The following is a 14,551-nucleotide window of genomic DNA, read 5'->3' as shown; positions in this document are numbered from 1 at the left end:
CAAAGCAAACCTGCGCAGGTTCGAGTGACATAAATAGTAGGCAAACCATCTCGACATGATGACTGCTTGTTTGAATTTAAATAGCCTACTTTGAAGAACTAGCCATTTCAATGATAAATGAAGGATGTGTATATTAAATAAATTAAACAGACTATTTCAGTCTTTGCACATGAATGATCTGAAATATTGGCCCGGGCAGGTCCCTTGGCTCTGTCATTCTATCCCATGCACATTCACAGAATGAACAATGCCATGTTCCTCAGTCCTCAGCTCACTGCTGAATTCTTAGGATGTTGAGGGCACAGGCAGGAACTTTTCTGCCTGTATGTGCAGAAGATACTAGGTTTTCCCTAAATGGTCTTAGATGAAGCCTGATCCAAAGTGATTCCAGCCAATTCATCAGTAACACCCTACTGAAAATGTACAAAAGGTCCCAAAGGTTCTGCCTTAGAAGGGAGATACTACGGGGGATGGGAGGTCCCCACGGCAACACCACAAGCCAAGCCAGCAAGCAGCACACTCTGTTCCTAGGACAGATGTCCCACCAAGTAGCCACTGCCACCACCTCACCTGGCCTTCGCATTCCCCCCAAGGGGCCAGAACTGTCATTCTCAGACAGGTTAAGGAACCTGCCCCAAGTCCACAGATCCATAGCAGAGAGTGGGACAGAACTGGCTCCACCAGACCCTGCTGACTCAGGGCCCATTTGTCCCCATCTGTCCTGAGAACATGAACTTCATTGAGCCTTAATCTCCTGGTTACAGATCACCGGGAAATGTTGAGAAAGCCCCAATCCCTTCCCTGAAACAAGACTCACCCATACCTAGGGTCCACACCCTGCATGGTGGGCTGGGGGGACAGGGCCCAGGCTGGTCACAGAATCAGGCCCTGCACATCCCAGTGCTTGGGTCTGCTGGCCCCACCACCCTGGAAGTTGCTCTCTTATGAAGTTCATGACATGCCCTGGCACCAAGGGTGCTGGCAGAAGGCGAGCCTGTCATGGGGCATAGGCGCCCAGCCAGGACTCCCGGAAGCTACCTACAGCTAAAGCAATCACCCACACTGTGTGAGGACAGCTCAGAGCTACACGATGTCTCCTCCGAGGGGATGCTATGCTGACCCCTTCCTCACAAAGCATTCCAATAAAGGGAGAGGACTTCATTTTTCTTTGCCCAATAGCTGGTTTTTGCAGGGTAGGTGGGAGGGGCGCCCATGGCCACCCCACCCCTGAGCACTCACAGGCCAGGGAGGTGGCGCTGGTCGGCAATGTAGGTGGCAGGAGGTGCTGGTCGGCCTCCGGCTCCTCGGGCTCTGGCGGCCCGGGCTGCCCAGCCTGTGCATGATAGGTCACCTGGACCTGCAGGGGCACTGGCGGACCCCTGGCCTTGTCCGGGCTGCCCACATCCTGCTGCTCCTTGGGCTGCAGCGCGGGCCAGATCCTCTCCCGCCGCCACTGGATCAAAGCCACGCGGTCACGGATGGACTTGGCCACGATCTTGACGTCACTCTCGTGGAAGAATCCAGACTCAATCTGTAAAGGCAGTCATGTTGTCAGCATCGCTGGGGATCAGCCCTCGCCAGCCCACACCCCTTACCTAAAGTGCTTTCCCGTCACTGGCTCATCCATGCAGGACACGCTCGCCATCCCACTGCCACTGAGTGTAAAATCCTCGGGGACAGCTCAGAGATAGCATAGCAAGGGTTTGCCAGGCAAGGCAAAAAAAGACCACTGCCACGCAGGCCTGACCTGCCTCCCGCAGAGTCCACAGCAAGAGCAAAGCAGACCAGCTCCTCGACCGGACCCGAGGGCTCCCTGAGCTCCCGGCGCCCCTGGGGCTGGTGGCAGACGGGAAGGGGCTCCTGATTGTCTCCATGCTCAGAAGTGGTGACAATGAGCTTTGGAGCTAGCATTTTCCTGAAACGTCTCTGAGTCTGGGGCTGCCCAAAGATGGGGAACGGGGCCACACCCGAGTTGCGAATGGAGGAAGGACATGCGTTTTGTAATTAGGGACCAGTAAGGTATGCACTGATGCCTGACAAATTTTAAAACTGATTTACCAAGCACAGCCTTGAGAGCATTTGTAAGAGAGCCCCAAGGTCTCCAGGAAACATCATGAGCTCGCCAAGAATATTCATGGAACTACCTTCTTTCTTCTGATGAAAGAGATCCCTTTTGAAGGGGCTGCTCTTGCTAGGCTGCAGTTGTAGTGACCACAAATACATGAAAACATGGGAGAACAAAGATTCCAGATCCACCCACACTTCCCCTCCCTTCCTGAGCACCTCAGTCCTAAAGGTGCTAGGTCAGGCTGGACCAGCCAGGCCTCTGCAGTAGGGTGGAGGTGCCCGTGCAGGAGGGCATCCTGGCTTCGGGGCAGTGCCAGGCACAGACGGAGTCACAGCTATCGGGGAGGGGAGGTGGTGACAGCACCAATGGAGGCCGGCGACCCCGCAAAAGTGACCAAACAAGAAAATATATTAGGGATAGTGGACGCCAGGCTCCTCAGGTGTGGAGAGGCAGAAATTTTCAACAGGAACCTTTTTGCTGGGTGGGAACTGGAGCTGTTGGTATGAAGCGCACAACAGACATGAATAAACACAGACAGACTGCACAGGCAGGCTCGCGACACCTTCGTGGTGTAAATGCACAGACACATGTGTACTTGTGAACTGAGTTTACCAGGAGGGCCTGGGAGCAACAACACCCACGGCAAGGAGCACGTAGAGCTCGGCCAGGACAGGAATGCAGCGTGGCTCTAAGAGGCAGCAGCTCAAGGCTGGGCAGGAGAAGGACAAGATGAGCTTGACAGTGAGGACGTGCTCAGAGTGACAGGAACGTGCAAAACGGCATGGGAGCCAGTGCTGAGGGCCTCCCGCTGGCAAATCTGGGGCATTTTGAGCATCAAAATGAACAGTGACACAATGATGGTTTGAAAGACATGTCCACAGACTCCAACATGCATTTTGCGTATGGGGGTGGCAGGAGGGGTGAGGTGTCACTGCTGGTATCAGGTGGGGGGTGGCGGGTAGGTGTGGCCTCTCTATCTCCATCTCTGCCTCCCTCTGTTTCTCCTCTGTGGCTCCTCACCCAGTCTCTTTGCCTCCCTTTCCTGTGGATCATCTGCTCTAGGGGAAGCCATGTCACAAATGACCCTATGCAGAGGCCCTCCTGGCAGGGAACTGAGTTCTGAGGCAGGGTCTGAGACTGCAGCCCAGGCCAACACCTGATCCCATCTCACTAGGGCCCTGAGCCAAGGCACCTGATCCCTGACCTCTAAGGCTGGGGCCAGGGCGTTTCAAGTGACTCACTAGGCAGCAATGGGACAGTTCATCTGTGGAGCAGGACCCATTGAGTAAAACAGAAAACCGTGAGGCCACAGAGAGGTAAAGAAATAAGTGGGAAGATTGGTGACAAACAAGCTACTTACAGTGTCCAAACATTCTCCATGAGACACGTACAGTTGCGAAAGTTGAGAGGAGCTCAACTTACAGAAGCCACAGGCGCCCTGCACCAAGCTCAGAGCCAACATCTGCCTAACTGGCGGGTGAAGCCATGCACCCCTGGGAAACATATGCAAACTCAGCCCCTTCCATGAGATTCCCGTGGAGATGCAAGACCTGACTGTGACCCACCCAGAGGGACACCTGAGCCCGTCCCGAGGGACAGGACATGGAAGTCAGGTGAGGAAAGGGGCCCAGAGGCCTTGTGATGGTGTCACTGGGACAACTGGGGACGTGTGTGGCCCGAGGATAGGAGGATGGGCCTGAGGCTTGACGGTACTTCCGGAGGCAAGAAAGTGCCCTAGTTTCAGGAAGCAGACATGAAAGTATTCAGGGCTTCAGGGGAATCAGGTCAGCCACTTAGTCTCAAATGGTTCGTGGAAAATAAATGGTTCTTTGTAGTGTCCTTGCAATTTTTCAGTAAGTTTGTGATTATTCAAAAATCTTTGTTTCAAAAGACAATTTTTTTCCACAGAATGATGTTCCCTAACAGAAACAGCCCTGGTCAGTCTCCCCTGATTCAGAAGAGCCATGAGTGGGGTGCGGGAGGGGGGACCAGTGAGGTGGGACAGAAGCTCACAGCTCAGTCAGTGGGACCTGTCTACACTCAGGGTCGCCGCTGGCCCCAAACCAGCCCCAAAGCCACTCAGCAGCAGGGCAGCCCAGCTGGGAAGGAGGAGAAACCAGGCACCAGGTTACCTTCTGGCTCAGAGTCCAGAACGGACTTTTTTCTAGGGAGCCTCAGAGAACGGGCTCCAACCCTGGAGGGTCTCACGGGGAGGCCGAGGCAGGTGTCCCTGTCACTGGCACCCAGGGGCAGGTATGCACAGCCAGCCAGACCTGCTTGGCCCAGGCCTCTGCTCCTAGTGAGCATGTGGGTGAGGCCATTCCTAAGGCTCCACGTAGCCTCGGGGTCATATCCAGGGCGTGGCCCCACTCTTGCCCACCTCGGCCCAGATACGTGACCAGAGACTGCCAAGGCCACGTCCTCCTGCTGCCATTACTATTTGCTACTGGCGCCACAGCCCGCAGCCCATTTTCCCTTGAGACTCTGTCTTCATCATCACCCCCAGCCTTCCTCTCTAAAGTGTTTCTTCTATTTTTTTTTTCCCAAACAGGAAAACATTTAGCCATGGTGAGTGCCACACAGGCGCATCACATTATCGGGAGAGTATGAAGGTGGAGGGGAGGGCTGGCTGGGAATCCCCTTGGGGGTCGACTCCCAGAGTCCCTTCCAGATCAAAGCTGGCCCAGGCCCCACAGAGCCCGCTATTTCCTCTGTCTCTCTCTGGGGAGCTCCATCTGGCCCCTTCCATCCGCCGAGTGGAACTTGCTAAGAGGTGACTTCAGGGGAAGGAGAGCTCTGCCCCATCTGCATTCTCTCCCACCCTCGGGGTCCTTCCAGAAGGAAGTCTCATCTGGATTCCAGAACATCTCTAAGACCTAACACCTGCTAATCTCAGGGACTTTTGTTTGAGACAGGGTCTCGCGCTGCCGCCCAGGCTGGAAATCATGCAGCGGGATACGGCTCACAGCAAAGGCCTCCTAAGCTCAAGCAATCCTCCTGCCTTGGCCTCCCAAAGTGCTCGGATGACAGGTGTGAGTGACTGCACCTGGCCTAATCTCAGATTTTAGGAACAAGAGCAGCCTCAGAGCCAGGTGCTAGTGTCTCTCTAGCCTCAGCAGATACACCAACATCAAGCTGTTTTCACTGCATCACGGCAATGCCCCTCCAATCTAGGGTCCATGGCAGGGCTGGTGTCAGGATCCCAGGGAGGCCAGTGATGGACTCTGGTGTCTGAAATCGGTGGGAAGGAGGAGTGTGAGGTTAGAACCTGGAAAGGCCCCATAGGGACCCAGTGTCAACCTGTCGGTGCACACAAGCTGTTCCCGGGGAGTGAGCCCCAAGGTAGGAGCATGTTGCTTCCAGCTGCTGTCAGGCGACTCTTGAGGTCCTGCCTTCCCTGTTCTCAGCAGAGTGGGGCGGGTGCTGTCTATTGTTGTGCTTTAGCTGAGCACAGGTCATGTCCCTTCTTCTTGGATGCTCTATTTCACGGGCGATGTGTCTCACAATGAAAAAAATGTAAAAGATGCAGAAGCGAGGGTGAAGGTGCTCGGGCCAAGGGGCCTCTGCTGTGAACTGATGCAGGAACACAGCCGCAGAGTTCAGCCAACTGCCAGGGATGGGGACTTGTGTGGTGACGGGCGCAGGAGGCTGTAGGTTGAAGGGACAGCTGCATCCACAACGACCCTGCAGGAGGGCGGGGGCAGGGAGGCCGAGTCTCCATGTGGATGAAAAGCAGGGAGGAGTCGCAGTCTTGGGAGGTTCCTCCCGCTTGCCTGTCTCGGGAGCAGCTAGACAAGGCCCAGCGCAGGTTCTGGGCTTTGCCACCTTAGGACAGAACCCAAGACAGGCCAGGAGGCCACGAGGTCCGGTAGAGGCAGCAACACTGCTCTTGTAGAATCCTAGGCCCCTCCCCAGGCTGCACCACCCATGTTGGAATCAGTGCTGAGTGGACTCTGATGTCCCCTCTGCCGCTCAGCCGTTGCTGTAGCACTTGGCCTCCTGACACAGCTCCCCGGTCCCTCGTATCCTGTCCCCCCAGCACTGACCAAGCATAACCACATTCATGGAAGGAACAACAGCGCCTCATTCTCCTACCCTTCCTGAGGCTGTCACCACATCAAAACCAGGTCATCCAAATGTCCTCCTATCCTTGTCCTTGGCCCAGACCTCAGCACTAGGACAGAGGTAACTCCCTGCAAGGTCAGAGCCAGCACAGCTGCCCCAGGACCTTCCTCATCCTCATTTGTGCATGAGACTCCCACAAGTCATCCTCATCCTCCCTCGAGGCCACCTTCTGTCCTCTCAAAACCTCAGCCATCCCACTGAGCGGCCAGCCAGGTGCCTCCAGAAAGATGTTCTTGGCCTGCAGTCACCATCCCAATCCTCAGCTTACACGCTGTACATAGCCTGTGCAGCATCTCACTCGGCACTTGCTATTTGCAATGGATGTGTGAACGGACAGCTGTATTACATCAGCAGAGAAATGGTGCACCTGAAGTCACAGGACAGATGTGCTGGTAATTATCCGAATGTAATTCACAGCAAACTTGTAGCAATTCAATTTGAAAAAATGTACCTCTGTGCACCACATGGTCATGGAGAGCCATGAAAGATCCTCCAGGAAGCACAGAGCTCGTCGACCCCATTAGATCTGCTCATAGCAGAGGCTTCTGTGTCTGGGTCAGGGATGTGACCAGAGACAAGCCAGATGAGAATAGGCCAGGTGGGGACACAGGTGGCCACTTTGCAGCATCTGGGGTGATAGTGCAGCCAGCTTGCAGGAGCCCCACAGAGAAGCCAGCCTGGGCGCCACCCCACAGTGGAAGCTGTAGCCATCCTTACTGTGCTATCACAGCCCAGGACATGGGCCACTGTGCAGGGGAAGGCAGAGCCCTGGCCCGAGGCACTGGCAGCCTGAGGAGGTGTCTCTTCCAGTCCAAGTCCCAGTCACTGAGGCTCTGCACTCAGGTCCACACCAGGAGCACCCCATCCTACAGCTGTGGTGAGGCTAGGAGCAGCAGGAAGCATGCCAAGACCCCAGCAGGACCTTAGCTCAAGTAGCCCAAAGCCCTCAGCCACAGCCAGCCCCAGGAGCAGCCCAGTTCCACCTGCTTCCTTCCTCAGGGGTCACGGCTGCAGGAAGTCCAGCTGAGAGACTGCTGCTCCCTGCACTGACCTCACGGCATAACCTACACCATGTGGCCCACTGAATCCCTCATGTACCACATACCAGTGCCCCCATGGACAAGGAGCTGCCAGGAGGAGCAGAGTCTGTGACAAACACACAGCTCACTGCACCCCAGCGTTCCTGGCTCTGAGGGCCCAGGCACCTTCCATGGTATCACCAAGCCTCAGTTTCCACACCCAAGTCAGACCTCCGCAGGAACCTTCCAGAGCAGCTGCCCCTCCCACCTCTCTGCAACCCCCATCCAGGTGTGATCCACTTCTCTTTACTGAGACCCAGCCCGGCCTGGAGAAGTGAAGCTTGGGAAGAATCATCAGCCTGGAACTGGTGATTGATGGACATTTTCAACAGATGTGATGTATTCAGTAAAAAGCTTATTCAAAAGAAAGAAAAAACAGCGAGCACCTTTATGGTCAGGACACACGAGCCGAGGGCTCTCCATCATGAGCACACGGGATTTATTTCTGCTTGGGTGTTCACTGCAAATGCGCAACTTTCTTACCATGCAATACTAACTGCCCTCTTCCTAGCCTCTCGTTCCCACTGGTCTTCCCCTTTGTGACTTTGTTTTCACCTGTTCCGGTGCAGACATTCCTGTCCTTCGTATCAAGTTGTCTGACTTAATGTCAACATTTGTTCATGTTTTGTAACCAACAACAAAGACGTCTCTGTCTGTCTCTAGGCCCTGCACTAGGGTTCTCAGGCGGCAGTGTTGGCCCTGGGGCCCTCCCAGGCCAGGTTCCCACCACTGTCCCTCTCTGGCGTCCACTGCCCAATGCCCAGCAAACATGCCCTATCCCTGCAGGGGTGTGACCAAAGTCTGCTTGTCCAAGAACTTCTAACAGCCCCCGGCCCAGGGCAGCAGTGCCCCACAGAACATTCCAGGCCAGAAACGTCCTGCATTGTTCAAGACAAGAACCACTAACCACACTTGGCACCGAGCACTTGAAATGTGGCCAGTGGGACTGAGAAAGTGGATTTTAAATTTTAATTAATTTATATTTTAATAGCACATGTGGGCAGTGGCGATTTTACTGGATGGCACAGACCTGAGAATCACATCAGAATAATCTAGATCTGTCCCACCTGCTGCACCTGTCCCCACATCCCACACCATTCCCATTCCATCGCTGACCCCCTGGCACCGTCAGCGTGGCCTCTCCTCCCACCACTGCGCCTGGACCACTCCCACTCCTTTCTGCCTGTGCCTGTGGCCCTGTCTCTTCTGCCTCTCATTCCAGCCGGCTCAGCGCCCCTCCAATGAGGCCCCGATGACACCCCAGCACAAAGGGGCACTTCTGCTGCCAGCCCCAACCCAATCCTCAACCACAGAGCTGAAGATGATGAGAGGAGCAGGAGGAAGAGAAGAGGCGGAAAGGTACCCCCGACCCGCCTTTCTAGGTAGAAAAGTCCCAGGTCCCAGAAACCCAATATAACAGTGCTCCCAAACAAAAGGAAAGGCAAAGATCCCAAACCCAACGCCACCACACTGACACAAAGTCAGCAAGAGTCCAGCAAAGCAAGCGAGGCCTTTCTGACAAGTCAGAGGTCCTGGGTTGCTCTCTGCACACCCACCCTGAATTCCCGCACTGCACCGGCTCGGAGCTGCTAATCCCCTGGGTGCTGTGTTTTTGAGGGGACTCCCACTTAGGCTACCCCTGTGCAGACCCTAGGCAGATGTGGCCAGGCTGTGAGACCTCAGCTGCCCACACCTGCCTGGATGGCACCGCCGCACACACTGGCCTTGCAGTCCTCTCCGGAGCAAGCCCCCTCAGCCCACTTTTGTTCTCATCCTTGGAAGCCGTGAGCTGCCAACACCTGCACCCACCACACCCCATCTGAGTCCTGCTTACCATCTCTTGGGCCACTTCATCCGGCGTCTCCTTCTCCAGGTCGAAGGTGAACTCTATGGCTCCATTGTCCTTGGGCTTTCCCTTCAGTTTCTTGGGGTCTTCCACCCAGAGCCTCAGGGCGATGGTGGACTTCCTGCCGTGGTCCTCCTCTGCGAGCTCCACCCTCACGCCCGTGTCCTCTGCGAAGAAGGCGTGGCTCAGCAGGTCTTTGATCTCGTACCTGGAGGGAGAGCAGCTGACAGGCAGGGGCACAGGCGCCAGGGCCTCCATGCCCAGGCTCCTGTGGCCACGCGCACCAGGACAAGGACAGGCACACCTGCAGGAGCCTGAGGCCAGGCCTCATGTCTCAGCACTCCCAGGGGTAAAGAAAAGATTTCAGTGAATCCAGTCTTACTATTAACACATAGTGTTTTAAGACTTCCTTTATTCCTCCTCATTATTAAAAAAAAAAACATGCTCATAAAAGATTCAATGATACAAAAGAGGATCTGGAAAAACATTAGGCCTCCCATTATGCAAATACAGCCCCTATGGATGTGCTAGCCAGCTGTCAATTGTCAGAAGACACAACTGAAACATTTTAGTGTTTAATCCTGGGTAGGTCTAAAATGGACACAGGCAGAGCCCCCACGCTCTGAGCTCCCTGCGCCCAGTGCCATGAAGCAGTGACCTTTTCAAGGGGGCTTCCTTCAGGATGCCGGCCAGATGACAGAGAGCAGGGCAGAGGGTGAGCTGGAGGAGAGTGAGGACCTGCAGAACTGGGCGGCCCCAGCCAGACCCAGCCTCGAAGGCTCTTTGCAGGGATCCGGGAGGGCGGGCCACAGGGTGTTGCCATGGTGACCACTTTGGGGCTCTGCAGGGCTTGGCCACCCAAAAAAGCCTCCCTAACCACTAACCTATAACCCCCTTTACCCTATAAATGAAACCACACAGCACGCACTCTTTGGGGCCTGGCTTCCTCTGTGTGTGCTCCAGAGTCACCTGTGTAGTTTTGAGTATCCACAATCCGTCCCTGCTTACTGCTGAGGGGTGTCACGTCAGATGGTGGGTGTACTCCAGTGTGAGGGGGAGGGAAGGCTGAGGAAGTACCCCCAGGCTTCCACCTGACCAACAGGGAAGGACAGGCCCTGCTTGGAGGTGGGGAGCCGGCTTTGTGGAGCGGTTCCAGGACTGCTGTTTTTGAGAAGGGCCAAACAACCCAGTCCATGAAATACACGTCAGGGCTCCAAATGGAGGCCCACGCCTAGAGCCCCCGGCGTGCGGATGTTCTTCAAGGCATGGGAATCATGCAGAGAAGAGCAGAGGGGCTGGAGAGAAGCCCCAGGTGCTCAGACGCCACAGGCTGGGTCTGGAGGAGCAGCCAGCCAAGGACAGGACTGTCCCCAAAGCCAAGGAGGGGGCTGTCCCCAAAGCCAAGGAGAGGGTTCCCAGATGGCCAACAAGGACGTGAGGGCCTGGCCACCTGGCCTGGTGTCACCCACACGCACTCAGGGCCGACATGCTCACCAGCCCCTGCTAACGTGCCCCAGACACCCTGGTCTGAGCCTGCCTGTCTTGAAGTCCCCTCATCAAGAACACAGCTCTCAATGCCAGCTGGAATGAGTTCAGCTGGAGATGGACCCCAGAACCCAACCCTTCAGGGGAACTCACCTTTCCTCCTTGTTTTTGCAGATACACTCCCCAATAATCTCCTTGATTTCGGGATCGTGCACTTTCTCAAAGCTGGCCGGCTTGATACCCTGACAGGGAGAGAGCAGAGTTACCCGACCCGACCGGCTGCCGGAAGGCGAGGCCTCCACCACAATGGAAGGAACTCCCACTCCCAGCCACGGCAGGACACGGGCATCGGACTTAACCTGCACAAACTACTAGAAAACTGGGCAAAATATGTGAAACGGATGACAGGGCAGCGCCAAATGCGGGCTCTGGGAGAAAAGGACATAATCCCCCATGGCCCCAGCTCACTGCCCAGAGCAGTTCCCAGACAAGGCACCGTAAACCAGCAGAGCCCTGCGGCCCCACTGAGTTGAGGCGTAGAGCTGAGTTCAGGAAGGCTGAGGAGGCCACAGGCAGAGTTCCAGAAAGAAGAGAACACACAGCCAAAAAAAAGAGCCCCAAGTATCTGCACCTGGGTCACCTCCAGCCTTTGCTGAGGACCAGACCACAAAACCACCTGTGCATTGTCAATGCCACAGGGCCGGGTGAAGAACCACAGGGAGCTGCAGGCAGGGCAATTCGCAGAGTTCACACAGGTCAGGATGTGTACAATGTACAGCATCCAATCAAAAATTACTAGAAATGCTGAGATGCAAGAAAATGTGACCCACAACTCTGCAGAAAAGCCAGCCAACAGAAAGAAACCTACAAATGAGAGGGGCTGCAACTTGTAGACAAGCAGGTTAAAACTCTTTACAGATACATACAAGTAGTAAAGGAAAATGAACATAAAAAATGAGAGATAAAAACAGAACCAAATAGAACTCGAGATGAAAAGCCCATCTGAATTGAACGCTTCATCGCAGCAGACTGACAGCAGATTACACACTGCAGAAAAAAGACGAGTGAACCTGAAGATGTGATGCAGCAGAGAAAGATGGTCACTGAGGCTCTATTCTGCTCATTTCAGAATCTGAAATGCTACCAAGGTCACATATCCACGTGACATTCATAAAACTGGAATCCCAAAAAGGATAAGGGGACATAAAAAAAGACTTGAAGAAATAATGGCTGAAAATTTCACAACTTTGATGGAAACTCTACGCCCATAGAGGAAGCAAGATAAAGCAGAGCCGGGAATAAATTGGAGAATTCTGTGAAACCGCTGCAATTCCCTTCCAAATCTCCCCTCCCCACTGCTTGAAGCCAGGAGCCTGGTCTCCACCATTCAGAACCTTCTTGGGTCACCCTACTTATGTCAAAGCCACCAACACCCTGGCCACAACACACTGCACACCTCCACCTCAGCTGCAGAATTTGATACTGGGGTTAACACCTCAAATGCAGCAGTCAGTCTCTGGAAAGGTGTTGATCAGAGCTTCACCGAGCCTCCCAAGTAGGGCCACGAGGGCCTCTGTGCCAGGAGGCTAGCAGAGGCGGTGCCATGATGCGGTGGATGGGATGCCTCCCACATAGCCGGGCCTTTCCAACCACACCTGGGCTTCCTCCCCACACCTCCTCCTTGAGGGTACAGGAGCACTATTTGTGGTCACTGCTGCTGGCCAAGGGCCAGACCATGCGGCTTTGTTGCGGGGGGGTGCAGGTGGGAGCCTGAGGGACGGTGGCTTCTCGCCCAGCCGATGGCTGTGCATGAAGGGAGCAGAGGGCAAGCCCTGCAACCGGACTCGAACCTCAGAAGCAGCAGGGCAGGGCCAGGTGCTGCTTGCAATCTGCTAGGTTGTTTTGTGTTGGAAGTGGAGTAAGACGGTGTATGAGCAACTAATTTAAAAAAATTTTAAACACAATGAGGGTACCAACTATCACATTCTTTCTCCTTCAACACGATTTAGCCTTCAAAAGCTTCACCTGACTCTTAATATAGAGAACATAAAGCATAAATTTTCCCAAGGTCAGGGAGGAGGGTGGAGGCATACCCACCTGCCCTGGGTGCTGGAGCCCCCAGCCTGGGGCAGACACAGGAGTGAAGAACCTAAGGGTTCTGCCCAGTAGTGTACACCCCCAGGGTCGAGGAGCACCACCAGCCCCTGGGACGGCTTCGGGACAGACCACCATCCACCCTCCACAGTGAACCCAGGGGCCTCCCATCCCACATCAGCACCCCAAGGCCTGGCAAATGGAGCTCTTAATCTCTAGAGCGCCCCACTTCCTCCTGCTGCAGACCATCCCTGCCTCCCTGGAGGGCCGCTGCACACAGCCAGCAGGTCCCGACACTCCTTCCAGTACCCATGGAAAACCGTGCACCTGCCTGTGAAGTTTCTGACCCAGGCCCACAGGTGAGTCAAGGACTCTGTCTGCCCTCCCACTTCCTCAGGGGCACACAGGAGGGGCTCAGAACAACCAAGTGACCGATGATTTACAACAACCAAGGGACAGAAATGCAGGTAATCTGCAAGGAGGGCTCAGGATGGAGGGATGGGTCAGGGTGAGGCTGCGCAGCTGCTGAGGACCACAGCCCCTGGTGCACCTGCAGAAGCAGCCATGGCCCCGAAGAGCAGCACTGAGGGGCAGCGCGGCCCCACCCAGTCAGGTGGCATGTGGAGACAGCAGGGACTGCAGGGATCAGGGCAGCCTGGGCCCTCAGTGCAGACGCCACGTGTCAGGAACAGCTCTGCAGGCCCCTGGGCTTCACAACAAGACGGACGGTGCAGAAAACAGGCACAGAAAGCCTTGGCCTGGCCATTCCATTTCCAGATGTTCTGTTTGCATTCCCTCCACCCAGCGGGGCTACCACAGAGGGAGGACAAGACAGATCTGTTTATGCAGCTGAAGCCGTCTGATTAAAGAAAAAAATCACAGTGACAGCAAAACAGGGATTAATGTTCCCAGCTGCCTGGCACTGACGACTGCCTAGAGACACAGTTGGTGTAGGGGTGACTGGTTTAGCTGTAAAAGAAATCAAACCAGTGTTTCAAAATGAAGAAGATAGGAAAGCAGGCAGCCATGGGCGGCCCAGAGTGTGAGCACTGGGGATGGGTGGCCTAGGCACGCCTCCAGGCAGGGGGCTATGGTGAAGCTCCAGCCTCTCTGAGCCTCAGTCTCCCCACCATCCCTGCTGTGAGAGCGACAGCCTCCATGGCTAAGCACTGCCCACAGCGCCCCATGCACCACCATCCCTTCAGGTAGGAGACCTTGAGTAACCACCCTGCTACTAAGCCTCAGTTTCCCTCTCTGTAAAATGGCCAATCTCTTCAGTTTCCCCCTCTGTAAAATGGCCAAGCTCCTTACACAGCTGCCAGGATGGCTTTACAGAGCCACATGGAGCCCAGCCCACGGCACGGCCCAAGGCCTCTGTGTCCTTATTAATTAACCAAGGGGCCAGGTGGACTCACACAGGTGACCTTGCGGTAGATCTGGGCCGCGTTCTGGCACTCCGAGTAGGGGTACTCGGAGGTGGCCATCTCCAGCATGCACATCCCAAAGGCATAGACGTCCACGGACTCGTCGTAGTGCTCCTCGTACATCTCAGGCGCCATGAACTCGGGAGTACCTGTGCCCGGGAGCAACAGACACAGCGGTCAGCTGGCCATGGGCCCAGGAAGAGCTGGAGCCAGTGTCCCGGGAGCTTTGGCTGCCCAGAGCCCCATGTCCCCTCCACATCCCATGGCACACTCAGAACACCTGGACCCCAGGGCCAGCCCTGCCCCTCACTTGGGACACAGGTGTGCTTTACAGACAGAGGGTTCCAAAAGTTCCACCTGGAACCACAGGAGTCCAGGGTTAGAAATCAAGTGACAGAGCCATCCCCTGCTCATAAGCTGGGAGACTATG

General features: G+C 55.2%; 1 protein-coding gene across 25 annotated transcripts in view; it reads right to left on the bottom strand.

The window, feature by feature from the left end:
* The window catches only part of WNK2 (WNK lysine deficient protein kinase 2), a 141,778-nt gene that overhangs the window by 76,353 nt on the left and 50,874 nt on the right, over positions 1-14,551 (bottom strand). For all 25 annotated transcript variants that reach the window (XM_024252714.3, XM_054520235.2, XM_054520241.2 and 22 more), the window contains exons 5-8: positions 14,113-14,270; positions 10,757-10,845; positions 9,107-9,326; positions 1,240-1,531 (exon numbers count right to left, since the gene is read on the bottom strand). In XM_024252714.3, the coding sequence (XP_024108482.3) occupies positions 1,240-1,531; positions 9,107-9,326; positions 10,757-10,845; positions 14,113-14,270 (759 nt within the window). The remainder of the gene's footprint in view (positions 1-1,239; positions 1,532-9,106; positions 9,327-10,756; positions 10,846-14,112; positions 14,271-14,551) is intronic.

This window comes from Pongo abelii, chromosome 13 (genome assembly GCF_028885655.2).
Source record: "Pongo abelii isolate AG06213 chromosome 13, NHGRI_mPonAbe1-v2.0_pri, whole genome shotgun sequence".
Lineage (NCBI taxonomy): Eukaryota > Metazoa > Chordata > Mammalia > Primates > Hominidae > Pongo > Pongo abelii.
The sequence above is the reverse complement of the archived record's forward strand: the minus strand, read 5'-3'. Positions and strand labels throughout refer to the sequence as shown.